Source organism: Bipolaris oryzae (genome assembly GCF_000523455.1).
Source record: "Bipolaris oryzae ATCC 44560 unplaced genomic scaffold scaffold_61, whole genome shotgun sequence".
Lineage (NCBI taxonomy): Eukaryota > Fungi > Ascomycota > Dothideomycetes > Pleosporales > Pleosporaceae > Bipolaris > Bipolaris oryzae.
In genome coordinates, this window is record NW_006911337.1 from 55,688 (window position 1) to 75,290 (window position 19,603).

A 19,603-nucleotide genomic window follows, 5' to 3' on the forward strand; every position below is an offset into this window, starting at 1 on the left:
GTATTGTGGCCAAGATACATGAAGCTTAATGTACAGCCTATTTACAATCGACTGATTCGGGGTGGATTCGTGGTGTTTAGAAGACACTGCGGAATGGGAGGGAGTAGAAAAAGGCTTTTGGGTTAGGTCGCGACGGGTATGTATTGTGGGAATAAATGGTGGGGTAGGTTCGGTAGCAAGTCTTCTTGAGGTTGTATGCGTGGACAGAGTGTGCTGGACGAGGAAAGCGAATTATCGAGGTTAGCTCGCGACTTGGAGAGTGGAGGGATCAATGTAGTATTTCTAACGTGAAGAATGAGATGTGGTCTTGGAAGAAGTGATTACCAGATGCCGCGGAACTATCATTCAGGATATGTGGATGAGGAGTGATATAGAAAAAGTGTGGGGGGAAACGACTTCTGGTAAGGATGTTTCAAGATATTTTTTTTCATTAGAGCATTGGAGTATCGTCTCATATAAGAGGGAGTGGTTTGGTTATATATACAGTGTGTCTATAGGCTCATATTAGTACAAATTAGGTCATTTGCAGATGAAATGTTACCGAAGGCGGTTGGGGAGGAGTGTTTTGAAGTGCGATGAATAGATGTTCACCTACACAATGTGGTGTAGCAGTACGTGAATAGATTGCGAAAATAATCTGGTGCTTCTTTTCGATGTTCATAGTCTACTATCTTCAATTGATTCTATACCAGCAATTTCTTGCCAATGAAAATATTTCCCGGTTGCGGGGCGCTCATGATATCTTGTGAGTGCGATATATCATCTTGGTACAAAACAGTGCTGGCATGATTGATGATATAACACTGACTGAGTAGTATGCTGCAAACATTAAAATAAGTAATATCTTGGAGAAGCTTTTGAGATATAGAAGAAGGGTACCTGCTGAAGCAACATACACTGTCGTAGCATATTCACGCTCAATGAGAGTGCAGTCTATGAGTCATCTTCAATTTGTCTTTGCCAGCTATCAAATATACCCGCTTCCCACCCATAGCCACAGTAGTTCACACGGGAATTGAAACACAGTCTACGGTGAATATTTCGGCCCTCCACACAACATCCCTTGCAAGCCCTAAGCATCGAACTAATGTAAGGTACCACCGATCAAGCGATCAACAGGCTTCGGGACAGCCCACCTTCGGCACGTAACCAGAAACAGCAAGACACCGCATATGCGGGGGAGAGACGTCGGGGGCTTCCGAAGAAGAAGCGCAGAAAGTGGATCTGGTGCAGTGGCTGTGTTGAACAAGGTTAGGATTTTTTTTGACTCCCCCACGACGGAGGCTACTACTAACCCGCTTGTTCTAGAAAGAAGTAGCGCATGTAGCTTGCGACGAAAGACCGAAGAACCACTGCCAAATTGAATATAGTCAATTAACAAGATGGGTAAGAAATCCAATGAGAGGAAAGACATGGAAATTCACACTGTCGGTCTTTTACCCATGGCCTGTTTCTCGTAACAACGACCAAGCCCCTCCTCCTCACCACCAAAGTAACCCCACTCTCGACGTCATATCGAACACCACATATACGTTGTATGTGCATGTGACTAGCTTGAGGGAAAAAAAAAGAGAGATGGGGTTTATCCGTTGGCGGACTGGCGTCTCGCTTGTATAGCTTCTTTGGCTGTAGACAACCACACCACAAACCTTGATTTACGCCTCGAGGCTCAGTTTCTGGACTCATTCTTTTACCTTGCTAGTATCTTCACTTTTGTGACTTTCTCAAGTGAGTGCTGGGTTTTTGACTTTAGAGATACGATCATTTGGTCCGCGGAGGTCAACGACATGAGAGTGTCTATTATGGCCACTGGGCCAACCAGGTACGCGCACGAGAAAGCATAAGATTTATTCTTGGGGGATACGTGGTGCTTTGGGAAGACGCAGCGTGTTTGGACTGGGTATGAAGAGGAGTCTTGAGGTTGAGGAAGAGGCAGGTTGATGTGCGCGCATGCTCACATGATAGGTTACTTTCACTTGGACATATTTCACTCTACTATCAGATGTAGAAGCACAGTGTATCTCTAATAACCTTTTCGGTTCTGGTTTTCTCCTTTCGGCGGTTCTCCCAGGCCTCTCTTATCCGACATACATATCATGGTTGCTAAGCTGGAGCCGAAGTTCTAGACCTTTTCCCGGTACTATGGTATTTCATTCACCGGACATTGGATGGATTACCTAAAGGCAATCCACAAACTAATCCACAAACTACTTCGAATCTTGTCTAACCACGGGAACCGCTGATATGCAGTATTGTTCATGGTTAATACCGCAGTTATGCAACAAAGTCTATGCCGATGAATTTCGCTACAATCAGTGGACCACACTCCTCACCAGCCAAAGCGAAAGCGCCCCAGTGTTCTAGATTCAAGCAACTCGGAAGCCGATCAATACCAAGAAAGCATAAAAGCCTTTCGGATCTTGCTCACCACTGTCGGAACAAGAAAGCGCTCACGCGGGCTCGGTGGCTCTATGCAAACCTTTCGGTTGGCCCAAAATTCCCGCAAAATACGTATGGATAAAATCCCATCCCCCCCAAAAAATGAGGCATTTAGCCACATCCGGCAACCATCTCTTTCCAGAACTAGATTTATTTGTTGGGTAGCGAACCGGAAGCCAACGCAATTACCATCACGCTTATCATTCACGCATCGGCATTTGATCGATGGTAATCGGACGGTAGTTCCCCATCACCGACGATACTGCAACGCGGAAATAAAGAAAAGGACATTAGCATCACCCCGAACCCGATGCTCCGACCCGAGCCCGAAACTATATGTGGATAAACCCGCAGACTAAGAAATCTAGAATGGCGTTTTTTTTTGGTGGTGGTGAGTGGTGGTGGTGGCTTGCCGAGTCTTCCGTTCGCTCCCGAGGAATATGCGAAGACCGACAAGGACGATGTTGCGATCATCCGTTCGTCCTTTTGAGAAGAACGGCTAATTTGCGAAAGGATGACCGGCATTTCCACGTGTCTGTTCGGCAAATTGAGATGGCCAGTGTGTTTTGATTCTAGAAGCCCGGTGAGAAGGAATGACATGGCATGATTTCACAGAGCCGCTCTTTCCTTGGTAAATGTTGATCGTGGGGTCCACAGAGGTATGTAAGACGGTCGATGTACCTGATGATCCGCATGTTTTTGTGGTAGGTGGGCCCTGCATAATTGGTGTATTATTGTGTCCAGGGTGTCAGCCTTGTGGAGGTTGTGCTTACTGCGTGACGAACGGTGGGGGATTTTATGCCTTGGACGTATGTGGTATTTTATCCGCTAACGACATGGGATGTTTGTCTTTTAACATGATTGAGTATTCAACTTGTGCTGGATTGAAATGAATGAGTTGTGAATGTCTGAATTAACAATGACGCAGGCGTGTATCCATTTCGCTGTTTCTCATTCAAGGCAAGCTTGAACGGGCTAGTCGATCTAGGGACCACGTACCGCTGTTCTGGCATCATGTTTACCATGAACTTGTTATACTCATTACTCAATATTGATACGCCATTTGGCTTTTCACTGGGATACAAGCCTCTCCTGTAAGACATTACTACACCTGACGTTAAGCCATATTACACCAATCATATCATCACCAATACTAGAATCCATGCATTCATCGTTCCATTCTTCGATTGGCTACCAATACCTAATGCTAAGCCGATTCTGCTGACCATTTTGTCTTGGCATCTCTTGTAACATCTGCACCTCTTTCAGCCATGCCCTTGCATACTCGAGATTTGTTTTTCAAAGTCTAAAACCTCCACCATCCATTAAACCTTGGTAACTATGATACCAACATACAGCAACGGATACACTACTGTTTCGCCACCACAACGGCTTGGTCGTGGTACAGCACCTGATTGGCACAAGTCTAGTCTGTATACTACCAGTCTTGTTCCATGGCTCAGATCACGCGGTTTGACAGCAAGATCAGTTTCACCTTCCTTTGCCAAGCAGTATTGCAGTTCCATGTGACCTACGAGTAGACGTAAAACTCTTGCTTTTCGTGCCACAGTCTTCCCTGTCTGTAAACGTAATCGTTGCAAGACGAAAGTACACGCGGCAAGGCGGTTGACCAACAAAAAAGCAAAGGAACCCTGTCCCAAACTACGGACGCGGAGAATTAAAAACCGACGACGTAATAAGGTTGCATCTGGAGCGGCCAGCGCATCAGAAGAAACATGAATTTGCCTCAGGGTACACTCGGATACTCTTTACCGATAGTAACTATGAAGCGTTTGCGTTACAGTACTACACAAAGAACAACCGCGGCTATTACACACGTCGGTTGGCAAACCAGCTGTCACAAAACGGTTGCAGATCTTGGCAAAGCCTACCACCACCGACGTCAACAAGGGCAAACCCGACACTTCTAACGGCCCGTTTCGGCGAGTTTTTTTTTCGCCTCCTTCCCTTTGTGCCTCTTGGTCACTGGTCTTGCTTTTTTCAGCCGCTCCCGCATGCAAAAACTGTGAACACGTTACTCGATTTCGCGGAACCTACCATGAGCGGCGGGAGGCCTATGACGTCTTTGAATTGCGGAAAAGCCGAAACACGAGCGAGGCACGGATTGTTTAACAGACCGCCTCATCTATCTTTGGTTGCAATGAGGTTGCACATAGCCGATAGAAAGCATGTATCGGTGTGATGACATCAAGTTCTGCGGCTTAATCAAACACATTGCGACTCGGACTATCAACTCCGCGCGTCGATCTGCAGGCCCCTACGACATGTGGTGGTTGGGGAATGGGCTGGGGCTGATTGGGGTTGGCAAGGCCTGGCAAGCGGGCGGGTGGGCGGGTGGGGCTACTTCACACATGGGCTGGGATGGTTGGTTGGTTGGATAGTTGACTGACTGGCTGGCTGGGTGTGGGATTGAGTTTGAACGAAGGAGGGCCGAAACGCAGGCGGGTCAGGATGCAAAAGGGCAAAAGGCACGCCTGCCAAAAGAGAGAGAGGGAGCGCGGCTTATTAGCCGATCCAACGTCATGCCAGAAAGTGCATCGTATCGCGTAAACCCTCGTGATATGGTGGTACCACAAACCCACATCCCTTCACCCCCCATCCCACCCCACACCCTGGTCACTCAAGTTGTGCAAGGAAGAACAAAGAGGGAAAAAAATCACAACGTGGATCGCGCATCGCATGCATAGCTTGTTAGCCACTCACACCCACCTGCAACCCACATCCGCACTGCATGTCTCCTCCCCCCCCGTCCGCCTCATCTGCTCCCATTCCCCATTTTTTTCCTTTTTCTTTTCCCCGGGGAAGACGCTGCATACGGCCACCCCCTCCCCCCATTCCAAAAGGGAAAAAAAGCAGTACTCAGTACTTACTAGTATCATTGATAACATACCATTTCTTACGTATCACGCTTTGATCAATAGCACTAACCTACCTACCCAATTTCCCACAACACGCGCGCCCTGCATGGACCCCCATATATTACCATAACCATGCCTACGTGCGTGCGTGCATGCGGTAGATCATAGCAAAAATAAAAGGCCATGTAACAGTTATAATACCAATCAAAACAAATAAACATACGCAAACGAAAAAGAGCCGGTGGTGCACAGATGCTCTTTATTATTATTATTTTTTGCTTCACCGATACAATTTCGATTGACAAGAATAACACGTGACTTAAGTAGAGAGAGAGAGAAAGAGAGAGTGGGTTTTTTTTTCCAAACCCAAGATGGGTAAACCATCCTATATGCGCATATGCACGCGCCCCATAATCCGCCCCCATCTTCCCCGTTGCCGATATCAACTTGTCCAAACTCGGCTTTCAGCCCCGTGTGTGTGTGTGTGTGTGGGCGCTGGAGGTTTCGATGCCAAGCATCGGGCAAGTTGAACAAGAGTCCAGATTGAGGTTTTCCCTTGACTTTGTCTTTATTGTTCGCGATTGCGAAATTGTAATTGTCTGTCATTGCTACAGTTAGTTTTTTTTTTCAAAAAAAAAAAACTTTCATGATATATAGCGTAAACCTTGTTTCCCCCAAAAATTTCCCCGACCGTTGTGCTCGGGGATGTTTTGCGCGCGCGCGCATTGCATACGCCGAGGACGACGACAACAACAACAAGCCGAAGGAACGGAGGGTTGGCGAGGTATTTTTTTTTCTTCTATCGTATCCCGCACCACATGCTCAAAATTTTTCCTTTATTTTGTTTACCAAACACTTGTTCGGTTTCGCGGCAGGACCCATATGTCCGATGCGCGCACGTACTTTAATACGCATACGCGCGCGCACGCGCGAGATACGGTGCAGTGTACCTAGTTACCTATATCTCGTCTCTTATTCGTTTCAACGATAAATCCTCCCGCCGACCCGAGGCTCACGGAACGCCTAGTTTGGTTTTCGCGAGACATTTTTATTATTATTAAGGCTTCCCATGCTACATACTATTAGGAGCCAAAAAAAGGGGGGGGGACAGGACCCATCTAAAAAGATTCATTCAAGTAACCCTGTTTTTGCGTGATGGCGCGCCTCGGTACATGGAATCGGGGAATCGAGATTATGGGTCCCATGAATCCAATTTGCGTGGGTTATGTTGTTATCTGGACTAACGGAAAGTGACTTGGTGCGCTATTGGAAAGCCGGGTGGGGAAAGGAAAAAAATATGGGTTGCGAAAGTGGGTATTGTCGGGAATACTGTGTGGTTAGTAGATTGCCCGAACAGGGTTACAGAAGACATGCTTTTCTCCTTTTTCCTTACCTGACAAACTTGAGCTTGCTTTATTATGGCTACTATTGTGTTTGTTGAGACGTGGCGCAAACTGAGTGGGACATGGTGAACGACTCAAGGAGATGAAGGATGGTTATCGTCGGCAGAGAGACGGTACTGGCGAGAACACGAGACATGGCTTTAATTGTCGTGGTTCTAGGTGTACTGACGGCGTCATTACTAGTAAGCGGCCTCCCTGGGGTGGCAGCGCCGAGGAAGTGAGGCAATCGGGACGCAGCACGCTGCACGACATCATTCGCTAAGCCGTTGTCATCAATCTTTGATCATGGTGACAGGCGCGGGTAAGCTGCTGTTCAACTCCAGACCATGCAGAAGCCGGGTTTGCGCCCACACATAATTGGTCAACTCCGTCGCCGTGGCTTGCAGCAGCTTGTTGAATACCCCGCGTCGCGAATACGAAAATCTACACCCTACCCGTATGTCGTATGCGCTGCATCGATATGTCATTGAATCGTATGTTCCGCGTGGCCATTTGTGCTTGGCTTTGCATTCCTTGGTGCCAACTGTAGTCTACTCTATGGCTGGACTTCCAGACTACTTCAGGGTAACTCATCCGGGAATCCTGCCGAAATGCCAAGTGCTAAGTGAAAAGTTTGACGACCCTGATATGCTCTATGCGAAACTAGGGTCATTTGGCAAATCTAGGCTCAAAAAGACGATTCTCACCTAGATTGCATATGCAAGAATTGTACATTGCAAGATATAGTGGTGCCAAAGGCAAAAAGGATAGTAGACATTTGTAGACATGGCAGATTGCAGGCGAATTGAGTCACAAATGGCACAGCACGATGGGACATTTAGGATTAAATTCAGACAATGAAATTATGCTTCTTGGTATACGTGAGAAGACTAGCAAGTACAGTGATGAGAAATTAACCTTTCCATGAAGGCGGGCTCATCGGACCCTAGCAAATATCCAAATACACATCGACTCATATCTAGTCGTCATCCTCCTCCTCAACAGCGCGGGGAGCAAGGACATAACGGGTGGTTCCGTGCTTGTCGGTTCCGTGCTCGAGAGACAGCTTGCTGAGAGCAGCAATCATGTTCTCAATGGCAGGGTTCTTGCGGCTACGGTCCTTGCGGCCGAGAGTGTCGAGCCACTCAATGCGGTTAAGCATGTAGTAAACAATGGCGATGATGATCGTAACACCAATAGAGTAAGCCCAGATGACGACAACGGTGACGATGTCGACCCATCCGTCATCACGGAAGCGGGAGTTGATAGTAGGGGGGTTGGTCTCGTAGGGAGCACCGGACATCCAGCCGAAGAGAGTGAAGATGGTAGCGAGAGCATCGACACCCAAGATGGCAATAACCAGCTGGAATGAGGGGAAAGTCTTGCCGCCACGAGTGACGAAGATGAGCCAGTTCTCAGTAAGGGCAACCTCGAGGAACAGAATGGGCTGGATAGCACCAAAGTTCTGGATGATACCACCGCTGGGGATGAAGAGGGTACCACGGACGATCCAGGTGGCGAGAGCGAGGAGGAGACCGAGGATGACGGAGATGAACCAGATCTTGGGCAGCTGCCACTCGACGGGGCGTTGCTCAGAGTGGGCGTTGTCGTAAGCAACGGCGACGGTAGCCAAATCAGCGAAGAGGGCAAGGAAGACAATAAGTTCAGCGCGGATAGTCTCGTTGAGGATGATCATGGAGGTGACGAGGTAGACTTCCAAGTGGAGACAGAGAGCAATACGGTACTGAATGTAGGCCTTCATACGCTGGAAAATCTGGCGGGCAGTCTTGATGGCAAGGACAATGGTGGAGAGACCAGGGGCAAGGAAGACGATATCGGCAGCGGCCTGAGCAGCTTCGGTAGAACCCTCGACGGCAATACCACAGTCAGACTTCTTAAGAGAAGGAGCATCGTTGACACCGTCACCAGTCATGGCAGTCAAGTGACCACGCTGCTGGAGCATTTCGACGACCTGGTACTTGTGCTCGGGGAAAACCTCAGCGAAACCGTCGGCACGCTCGACAAGGTCGTGCTGGGTGGTACCAGTAAGACCGCCGTTGATGAGCTTGGAAGAGTTGTAAACCTTGGTACCGAGAGCAAGCATCTTGCAGGTCTCCTTGGCGATGGCAATAGCGTCACCAGTCAACATCTTGACGGGAACACCGAGCTGCTGAGCCTCAACGATGGTCTGGGCGGTATCCTCACGAGGGGGGTCGAACATGGACATGAGACCGAGAAGGATCCAGTCACCGTCGTTCTTCTGGTAAGCGACACCGAGAGAGCGGAAACCACGGCGAGCGAACTCGGCGGCCTTCTCCTTGTAGAGGGTAGCGGTGATCTCATCGCAGTTGGCGAGGTTGACAATGGCCTTGGGAGCACCCTTGGCGCAGACGTACTTGTCACCACCCATGTGGCAGACGGCAGTGATACGCTTGGAGACGGGGTCGAAAGGAGTGAACTTCTCAGTGCGCCATCCCATGTTGAGGATCTCACGAGCCTTGGGGTAGCGGCGGATGGTAAGAATGGTAACCTTGTCAATGGGGTCGAGAGACTTGAGGTTGTGGGAAGAGGCAAGAGCAGCGACGGCCATCATCCAGTTGACATCCTGACCCTCGGCGACGTAGGGCTCACGGAGCGAAAGCTGGTTAGCAGTAAGAGTACCAGTCTTGTCAGAGCAGAGAACATCGACACCAGCAAGCGACTCGATGGCAGTGAGCTTCTGGACGATAGCCTTCTGCTCAGCAAGGTAGGCAGCACCGACGGCGAGGGTGGTGGTGGTGACGACGGGCAGACCGACGGGGACACCAACGATGAACATGATGAGGGCGTAGTGGAGGAGAGTGACGGACTTGTCGGTTCCCTCGCGGGCAGTGGCAATAGGAATGTGACGGAAGAAACCACCAATCCAGGCAAGCAGGATGAAGAACATGACGAGGACGAGAAGCGCCGTTCCGATGGAGTTCATGATAGCCTTGAAGTGACCCTGGTCCTGAGCGCCCTGAACAAGGGTAGCAGTGCGACCGACGAAAGAATGCTTAGCAGTGGTGATGACAATACCGTAGGCCTTGCCGCGCTTGCAACCAGTGGTGTAGTAGGCAACCTCTCCCATGTACTTGTCGACAGCGAGAGACTCTCCGGTGATGGACGATTGATCGCAGGCAACGAGAGGGTGGCCCTGGGTAATGGGGTTCTCCTCGTCGAACTTCTCCTCATCGACATCATCGTCCTTCTCGTCTTCGGGGTCAGCGTCGTGGAACTTGTCTTCAGCCTTGAGCTTCATGTACAATTCGAAGTCTTCAGGGTGGTCGTAGCTGCAGATAAGACGGGCATCACCAGGGACGGTCTGACCCTCCTCAACGACAACAATGTCACCGGGGACGAGTTCACGGGCGAGGATGGTTTGTTGTTGGTTGTCACGAACGACAGTTGCCTTCATGGCAATGTCACCCTTGAGCGATGCGACGACATCAGCAGCCTGCTTCTCCTGGTACCAACCGACAATGGCGTTGAGCAACAGGATACCGCAAATGACACCGAAATCAATCCAGTCCTGAAGACCAGCGGCGAGAAGAGCAGCGAGCTCCATGACTGGCTGAGCGTTAGTAGTTGCGCTAAAACAAGGTTTGCGCAAGGATGCGGCGGGTACTTACCGTAGAGAATAGGACCGGTGAAGTAACCAATGAACTGCTTGAGAAGGTTGGTCTTCTCGCTGGTGATTTCGTTGAAGCCATAGCGCTTGCGGCGCTCCTCGACCTCGTGCGAGGAAAGACCGGTGCGAAGCTCAGTGTTGAGGACTGTGAGGCAGTGTTAGCAAGAGTTGTCTTTTTTTGCGCGTGTTTTGCAGGGCGCGGCTGGTGAGGACAGTAGCGGATAGTTTGGTGGAGTCGGCGTGCATGGATTCTCCACTGCACTTTGCCGCCACGGGCTGAGCTAGCAGGGCAGGAAGCTCAAGCTTGAGCTCGGGCCATGACGCAACGCCAGCGACCACATTGCGGCCTCTGCTGCTCAACGACAGCAAAAAGGCGAATGGGTATTGCCAAGTGCTCATAATAGGCAGGTGGCACGCGTGTGGTGTGTGCGCGGGTGTAGATGTGGAGGATGTGCGATCGCGGTCGCGAGGCGGGCAATTGGGGGGGAGGGACGTGGGGAAGTAGAGTAGAGGGAGAATGGGGATAGTGGTAGTGGTGGTGGTGATGGAAGACTTACAATCATCAGGAACAGCGCCAGCGTCGGCGACGGGGGCAGCGGTGGTAGCACCAGACTTCCAGAACTGCCACCACTTCTTGACCTTGACGGTGGGCGTGGCGTGGGGGTTGACCTTTGCGTCGCGGTAGAAGAGGATGTACTTCTGGAGGGCTGTATATTCGTCCATGCCGTCGAATTCGGTCATGGAGACGATGGACTTCTGGCGCTCAGCGCCAGAGCTGGCCCGCGGGCGCTCAACATCGTCGTTGGGCGCCATGTCGGAGTCGAATTAGGGATTGGGTGTTGCTCGTATGTATTATTATATCCGGTAACTCTGGGCACAGAGAAGGCTTTCCGGGCGACTTGACTGGGATGGGGTTGAGGTCAGGTCGAAAGTGCTGGGCAAAGGGGAACCGCAAGCAGGGCCTTCTCTGTGAAGAAGTGTTCAGAGGGCGGGCGCGGCTCTGGTTAAGTAGCGCGCTGGAAGCTCACCCACGTATCAACCAGGGAAAAACTCAGCAAGGACCGACCTTTGGCCGCTATGAGGGATTTATGATTGTCATAAAACTAGCCATGGTTGGGGAATAGCTCGAGCCGACCAGCCCGGGGGCATTTTTGCAGCACCCCGGGTCCGTGCACTGCACGCTACATCATCGGCGCGCCGCAAACAGCAGAGATTGGCCGTTTTGGCGGTGCAGCAGTCACCGGCCGAGGGTGGGTGGCCGTCGCGCGCTGCTGACAAGCGATTATCCGACTGCTTTTGCCTCGTCGTCATGGCCGGCTGCTGCGAGTGGGAGTGGGTGCATGTGAGTGATGGTGAAGGAATGGGATGAGTGAGCGAGGTGAGGGCAGATTACCATGTCTGCAATCATCCCACTCCCTTCCAGCATGACACTGCATCATCTGTGTGTGTCTTTTTTTCTCTTCTCTCTTAATCTTTGCCACGGACGGCCGGTCTGTTCCGCCTCGGGAGAAGGAAGCAATTGGCAAGCACCTTCACTTGCTACTGCTACCACTGGTGCTGCTGCTGCCGGTTGCTACTTCCTGCTAAGAACTGCTGCTACATACACCATCGCTCCTGCCTCCTCCTGTCTGCCACTACTCCCTCCACCACCAATACTTGCTACAAGCCACTACTCCAAGCAAAACCATCCGCCCAGCCACCCCCATTGCCCTTGTCTGTACCATGCCCTGTAGTGTGTACTATTGCCTGCCCGTGTCTGTGTCTGCATCGTCTGCTGCTCCCTAACCCGGCATCGTCTCGTTTCCTCCAACGCGTCTCCGTCGCCGGCTGCTGAGATTAAGCTGGAGATAGCGCGACATTCCGCGACAAGCGTGCAGGCGCGGCAGGGATGCGCCCCCATGACGTTTGGCCAACTGCAACCCACGCCCGGCCAGGATCGAGTAGCATCGAGTAGCACCACTGCACCACTGCACCACTGCACCACTCCCTCCACTCCCTCCTCCACTCGCCGCCACTGACTGGCACTCGCAGCAGCACCAAGCTTCTTCTCGCTCTGTAAACAATGCTTGTCGCCTTGGCTCGCCCCTCGCCTCCGCTCCATGCTGCGAGGCATTTTTTCTTTGGCCCTTGGCTGTGGTCCCCCGAGCCCTCCCCACGCCTGCGCGACTTTTGGCTGCATTCACAATTTTCTTCTAGCGGCCTTCCAGCCCCACGTACCACCAAGCACCATGGAGCCTCAATATCCGACTTCCCCCCTCCCTCTCCATGATCCAGCACGCCCCACGGCCTGCTTCGGGCATCGGCCCTGTCTCAACGAGCCCTACCGCTGCTGAGACGGCCAGCCATGTCGGCCGAATCACACTTGCTGTCACGCCGTCGCCCGGCCAACCCTGACCACCCCCGGTCGTGGCCGTTAGCAGTTGTGTTATCATGGCCAGACAGACTAATACTACCAACCGCACTCGCTCCACTACACGCCCAGCGTGTGCCGTGGAGAAATTGAAACACGGTTCCGTCGCACAGGGCCTTGGCTTGCAAAAGAGCCTGGCCTGGCCGTTCTCGCTCTGTGTCGTGCGCGCGCCTTTGCGCCAATGCCAATACCAATGCTAAGTGTCATGCCTGCGAGGGCCTCGAGGGCCTGGGGAGCCTGCCAGTCTGCCCCGGTTTCCAGACCGTGGATGGCCTTCCCAACACGGCAGCCGCCACGGCCATGCACGTGACGCGCCTTCCTGCCACCACTCCCACTGCCGATGCTTCGCCGGCACGCGAGTGAGTGAGCCTCACCGCCGTGCGGGAATAATGCCTCTAACCCACATGTGTACGAGTGCGAACACGTACTGCATGCCATCCTCCGCCTGCCACCCCATCCCATGCCATCCCATCACTCATCGTTTTTACCGACGCCAACCCTCGCCGCCCTCGACGGGCCCTCTGAATCGCTCCCACCAACGCGCCCCACCCACCGGTGTCGGTCCGCGCTCGTCGCACGCACCCTTACGCCGTGTGCTATCTCGTCTACTGTATTGTTTGTACATGCTATTGCTACAAGGTTTCTCGAGTATCGTCGTCTGCCCATCTGTCACTATCCATGTGCTATAACGGCCACGACCCTCTGTGCTTCGTCCTGAGACAGACGGCCCCGTCGCTTGCGCTGATCACCACCGTCAACGTCTTTTCGCGATACCTTCGTACCTGCAGCATGGGCGTTGCGGCACCCACACGCCAAGCCAATTGTTGTACGCCGCGTTTCAAACACCGACACATGTTCGGGAAACTTTCACCACTCCATCTTTTAGTTAGCTCTCCAGCCTCGTGACACGCTTCCGGTGAGGCACTCCCGACCTTCACGGCTGATCTACCTGAGGCTCATGTGCGGCTGCCATTGTTTCGTTCCCAGCCTCCGAACTCTGTCCCTGCTCCCAACTAAACAATGGCTTTTTTTTTCCAAACCATGTCTGCCGCGCCAACTGCTCACGGCACGCGAACCCTTGCATCCGACGCATGCAGGGACGGTGGGCTCCACCAGCCCGCCTCACTCATGTCTTTTTGCGGCCTGGTCTCGATTGCATACACCGGACGTCTACTCAACCAAATGCACTCTTGTCAAGTTCAATGACAAATTCAACACTGTCCACCTACGTTGAACATATGTATACCAAAGCCCCCCCCCCCACCAATCAAGTCTACCTTGACCTGTGAGGAGCATTGATATCGGAGCATGCGCAATTACTCACGCCTAGCTATACATACTAGGAAACCCTGCTACCACCACCTGGGCGTGGTAGAAAACTTTGCATAACCATAGTGCGACATATCCAACCACATTGCTCCCGTCAGAGTATAGCCACTCAAATCATCTATCATGGTCGCACCTGTGAATGATTGCTCTGATACCTGCCAAGCAGCAGATCAATTGTTTGTATCAGCGCCGGATCTGGTAGATCGCCCTTGGCGCTGGCTCTCCCATTCTCCGCACAACCCAACACCGTCCGCTATGCTCATCGCATCTCCGCCCGGGCACCATGCTCCGCGTCCGGCTTACCATCATCCGCTACTATCGCCAAATACATTCCTACTCTGTACAAAGTGTGCCCAGCCTGTCCAAGCCGCTGACACTTTAGTGCGGCATTTTCAGAGGTTGCACCATATTGTTCTTGGCAACCATCGCGGGTTCATCCGAGCACTCAACTCCCCAGATTTTGACCTGTCATCCACCCCCACATAGACATCCGATCTTGCCATGATGACTGCCTTTTTGCCATATATCCGTCCGCCTTTTGACCATGGGATATAATCACGCAATCACTTGCATCTAGACCCCGCTTCCGACGGCATTCTTCCATTTCTCCATGCTTTTACCGAGTAGAGTACTCGGCATTGCATCCAGACACTGAAAGCAAGTAAGGAAAACTTTTTTTAGCCAAGGAATCTGGAGAGACACACGTGCACTCTTCTCCGCGTACACGGTCACCACTCAATCGTCGTCCCTCCGCTGCCAAGTATGGCTCTGTGCGGACAGGCGCCTGGGCGGAGCAACCGTGTGCCACCACAGCCTCCCATTACACTCGTCTGTGCAACCTCTTGGCTCGTAATTGCTTCCTTTTTGCAGCACTTGGCCTAATGTTCAACATGAAAAGATATCATTTGCCATTTACTTTTGCACTCCTTTTAATTCTCCCTTTATCTTCGTATAAACAAAAGTTAGCCAGACTTGGCTTTATTGGTTTTTTTCCTCGCTCAAAGTCCCGTGTGTGTGGCGCATTAGTAAGCTACGTTCTTCGGCTAGCACATTGCTCATCGTAATTTCACTCTCAACTCTGTTCGATGATCCCCTTTTTTTTCTTTGTTTGTTTTGCAACTCCCGCTGGCGAGTAAAACGAGTAAAGGGAAAAAAGGGGGGTTTCCCACGCGTGATAGGGTTCTCCTGTGCCAAACAACAAGGTTGACGTAATTTTAGTGTAACAATCTAGGACCAAATGCCGTGTGGTAGGTTTACACTTTCTGTGTCATCTCCGAAGGTTTCGTGTACCATGACTTGGGTTTTTGTTTAGGGTTTTTCTGAGTCGTCTTTGTACGTATTTAGAATTTGAGCATAAATATTGTGTAGATGAGAGGAGTGAAGGGGAGTGAAGGGTCGCGAAAATGAGTGACATCCATTGCGTGCTTGGTGGCTTGCAGTGACATTACAGTTTGACATGTCAGGAACAACAGAATATCCAGTGAGAAATTACACATTCTATTCTGTAATTATTTTCGAGAAGCAATATGGATTTCGCGAATGACCAAATCATTTCACATATCTTACACAAGACATACATACTCCTATTATAAATCGAAATTGAAAATACAATAAACTTTACATTTCACAACTATTTCCCTATACGTTATAGAAGCACTTGTATGATACTATCTATTGCACACTCTTAGAATTCGAAGTCGCTATTCGTTCGCTGTACAGCTGCTTTCACCGTTTCCTCCCGCTCCTCAACAACTGGCATCACTCCCCAATTAAGACCACTATTTACCTTGAATACCTAGTAAATTAATACTTGCACGTATATTCTGCCCAAATCAAGAGAGAATTCTGCATCGCGATTAACGAAATAAACAAAAACTCAAATTAATTTTTCTTGAGTCATTAGAACATCATGTAGTACATTAAAAAATCCTGTTAGTACCTATTATGTAAGTAACTAAATTTCAACACATATATACATATACCCCATATTACGCATCATGAATATACACAAAAAGATATCACATTACTACTGATCCTATCATGTCTTGTTTTATTTTATTTTTACACTCTTTCAAGTATGAGCCCGGACGACTTCGATCCTGTGAACACCGCACTCAACCCTCTTATATTCCAAAATATCCAGAGGATTTGAAAAAAAGAAAAAGAAAAAAGTCAAAATGCCACCTATATGACTACTCCTGTTGGAAAGACTCGCTGTTTCGTTTGTTCACTTGGATGAAAAGGATATCAGTAGTAGATTCGGCAGTTACGCTTTATAGCTACTTTTTAAAAAAATGAACATTAATGTGAATGCAGTGGAAGCTATTAAATAAAACAATACTTCGACAAAAAATCAAAAGTATATAGTAAATAATTTATATATATAGAAACATAACTGAATAAGAACAAGAAAACTTGTACGTGTTCGTTTCTTGTCAATGATAAATTAGCACAGTATTATCTTTTTTTTCTTAAAAACGATTTCTTTGGAAAATATGAAGTATCTTTTTTTTTAACATAAAGTGAAAATACCTCGTGAATCCTCGTCCATTTAACATACGGGTCAAAAAAAAGAAAGGAAAGAAAAAAAAGGCTCATTTAACGAGACTACACATTGGACCAGTCATCACATCTAGGGGATTCAACCTTTCTCTCATTGACAACATAGATTGATGGTACGTCTACCAGTCATTCTCTTAATCTTCCATTGTATCTACTCTTCCACCTCACATCTCACCTACCACTCCATATTGTCTCCCCCCCACCCCATCCAGCCCACCCCACTCTCAACCATCTACAACTCATCCTTCTCCTTCACCTCCTCGCCACTCAAATCCGGCATCGCCATAATCTTCACCACCAAGCTCGTCCACCCCGTAAAATGCTGCGTCCGCTGCCCCTTTCCAGTCTCAGGATTATATTGCTCCCACGCGAACCCCGTCTCCTTCCAGCTCTCATACACCGTCTTGACCAGGTTCTTGCGAAGCTCCGTGTAAATTTTCGTGGCGCGTGCACGGTAAGGGCCCGGGGATTGTGCGAGTTTCTATTAGCAGAAAGGTCAGTAAAAAGGAACAAGATGGGAGGTTCTTTGACAAGATGAGACTTACAAGAAGTTGGGTTACGGCTAGGTAGTTGATTGGCATCCAGACTGGTCCTCTCCAGTAATCTTCGGCAGTATGGTAGAATTCGTCGCTCTTGCTCAGACTGCGGATTCCGTAGGGACTCCAGAGCTCTTCCTCATCCTCAATTAGGTCAAGGACTGCACCGAGCTTCTTGCTGTCCTTGTCTATCAGGCCTGTTATGAAAGGAAATAGAGAAATGTATCCCTTGTGGCAGACCAGCGCGTTCTCTTCATAGTCATCGATAGTGGCGTCGCAATATGTTTGGTCTTTTTCGGACCAGTGCAAGTCGTCGATGTTTCGGGTGATGGCTTCGTCGTAGCGAGCAAACTCGGTTGCGTCGTCTTCTTCGTTGAGGTAGATTGCGATGCGCTTAATTGCACGCGTCATCATACCCATCCAGCTGATGAGATCGACATGGAGCTCCCCAAGGTGCGGTGGCTGAACGCGCGGGTAGTCATCAAGGCCAGAGGTAAGGATGTGCGTTGGGGTACGTCCACGCCAGCGGTAGCCCTCTTTCGAAGAAAAGGCCTGACGTTCATAACTCTTGATATCACCAGCCTGTGTCTTGCGGTACCAGAAATAGTTGCGCTTCAACAGTGGGTAGAGAGTGCGGAGATATTCGAGTGCTGCCTCGCGGTTCGACAGTTGCATTGAGTAGGACTTTTCTTGACGAAGCTTTTCGCTGCTAGTGTCCGTCTTTATCGCATCGAGCTGATCGAGGAAGGAAGTGATAACCATGAAGAGCGTTGGTGGGTTCGCGTAGTGAGGGTATTGTACTTGGAACTCTTCAGGCACCTTGCTGCGGGCTTCGGGACCGAGAATCTGCTCACGGGCGATCCAACCATCTTCATCCATTAGCTTGAACCAACTTTTGATAATGTCAAGAGTGAGGTCAGCATCCCAGTCAATGACGGGTAACAGATGAAAACCTTCGTCCCAAAGGAAGCCACGTGGAAAGAATGGCCGAGATGGAATTGCAGTAAAAAGCTCCGAAGGCCCCTCGAGCTGGGCTACGTTCCTGCTTCGTGCCTCGGCAGCCTCCTCCCAAAACCCTTCACTGTCCTCTTCGTAAGCAGGGTCGTAGGAGCGGTCGACACGAGAGTCTCCAAAGAAGTAGCCGATACCGCCGATCAGGTTCGAGAATAGCGACTTTGAAAACTCCTCGTAGCGCTCTTTGAGGAAAGGAGCTTGTGGTTCGAAGATTTTGGTGAAGCGAGATGAGAAGCTTGAAGTGACCGAGTCAATCTGCTGGGTAATGTCTTGCGAGGTAACCTTTTCAGGAGCAGACCCGGATGAGAAGATGACATCGAACTCGAATGGCCCCTCAAAGACCTTTTGGACAATGTGCATATTTCCTTGGCCAGGCAAATGCTGGATGGTGTAAACCTGAGCAGGGGGTGGGGGGTTTTGCTCGTCGTACTTTGGGATCAAGACATCAATCTGACCCTTCATGTGTGCGAACAGAATAGCCTTGACCTGCCATAGCGCCTCATCGGGTATTTGTCCGCTATGGACCAGTGTCCTGTCCAAAGGCTTATCGTCCCAGCTCGGATGGCCAGTGACGGGGTGCTCGCCTTTGCCTTCCGTGACCCTGACTTCAAAGTCACCAAGCTCAGTCGTCTGCCCTTTCAAGACAACATCACCTTTGACACCCGGCTCTTCCGTGTCAGCATCTGCGACTTCCAGACTACCCAAACCTTCGAGCGTGTTGTACCAGATGACCGTTGTACGTAGATTCGGGCTGGCGTCTTCTCGCGGCGTTCCCTTGATCCTTGCGCCCCAGCTGCCGCCGTGTTCTCCACCTGGGAACTTGATAAACTCGGTGGTGATGTCGATTTTGTTCGCAGGATCGTGGATTGTTTGTCGGCCGCCGCTACGCACATCATACTCATCCCAGCCGTAGCCGTCTAGCTCATGCTGCTCGCAGGTGTGTCGGAAATCTATCGAGTCAGCAATTGGCCTTGTTGGGGCTAACCATGTGAAGATGACTAGATGCTTCCTGTCTTGTTCCCATCCATTCACACAGCTACCAGTAGTACTTACTATTCTGCACACTTTGATAGTCCTCCACTCGGGTCCACATTAACCCGCCCATTAAGCTCTTAGGAATGCGTGGCCTGACGCCAAAGTACAAGTTTGGACGATAGGGCCCCCAGAGCAAGCTGGCATTGGTAGCCTTCTCTACCTCTGCCAGCTGCGCGCCCACGAGGGGCAATTGGAGTGCAAAAAGACATGCCAGCCCCTTCCAGAGGGTACCATGTCTGCTGTCGCGCGTCATTGTGATGTGTGAAGCTGGAGCTCCGGACCTCGAAGCTTGCGGGGTTTGGGACACATCTCGCCCAGACAGCCACGGCCGCGGCCGCAATCGCTCCTGATTGGACAGCTGCAAGTGC

The 19,603-nt window shown here is 50.4% G+C and overlaps 4 protein-coding genes across 4 annotated transcripts; 1 reads left to right on the forward strand and 3 right to left on the reverse strand.

The window, feature by feature from the left end:
* Positions 1 to 7,679: 7,679 nt before the first annotated feature.
* On the reverse strand, positions 7,680 to 11,162 carry COCMIDRAFT_94826 (uncharacterized protein; the record flags this gene model as incomplete). The annotated part of the gene is made up of 3 exons (XM_007689602.1): positions 7,680 to 10,288; positions 10,351 to 10,494; positions 10,907 to 11,162. The coding sequence occupies 3 exons, from the start codon at positions 11,160 to 11,162 to the stop codon at positions 7,680 to 7,682; spliced, it is 3,009 nt and encodes a 1,002-aa protein (XP_007687792.1).
* An 856-nt stretch (positions 11,163 to 12,018) lies between these two features.
* COCMIDRAFT_26154 (uncharacterized protein) lies at positions 12,019 to 13,613 on the reverse strand (the record flags this gene model as incomplete). Its single annotated transcript, XM_007689574.1, has 5 exons — positions 12,019 to 12,451; positions 12,567 to 12,739; positions 12,871 to 13,154; positions 13,248 to 13,425; positions 13,542 to 13,613. The coding sequence occupies 5 exons, from the start codon at positions 13,611 to 13,613 to the stop codon at positions 12,019 to 12,021; spliced, it is 1,140 nt and encodes a 379-aa protein (XP_007687764.1).
* Positions 13,614 to 14,211: 598 nt separating this feature from the next.
* On the forward strand, positions 14,212 to 14,574 carry COCMIDRAFT_36600 (uncharacterized protein; the record flags this gene model as incomplete). The annotated part of the gene is made up of 1 exon (XM_007689587.1): positions 14,212 to 14,574. The coding sequence occupies one exon, from the start codon at positions 14,212 to 14,214 to the stop codon at positions 14,572 to 14,574; it is 363 nt and encodes a 120-aa protein (XP_007687777.1).
* A 2,308-nt stretch (positions 14,575 to 16,882) lies between these two features.
* Positions 16,883 to 19,488, reverse strand: COCMIDRAFT_94773 (glycoside hydrolase family 63 protein; the record flags this gene model as incomplete). The annotated part of the gene is made up of 3 exons (XM_007689603.1): positions 16,883 to 17,131; positions 17,196 to 19,150; positions 19,254 to 19,488. The coding sequence occupies 3 exons, from the start codon at positions 19,486 to 19,488 to the stop codon at positions 16,883 to 16,885; spliced, it is 2,439 nt and encodes an 812-aa protein (XP_007687793.1).
* Between the last annotated feature and the right edge of the window lie 115 nt (positions 19,489 to 19,603).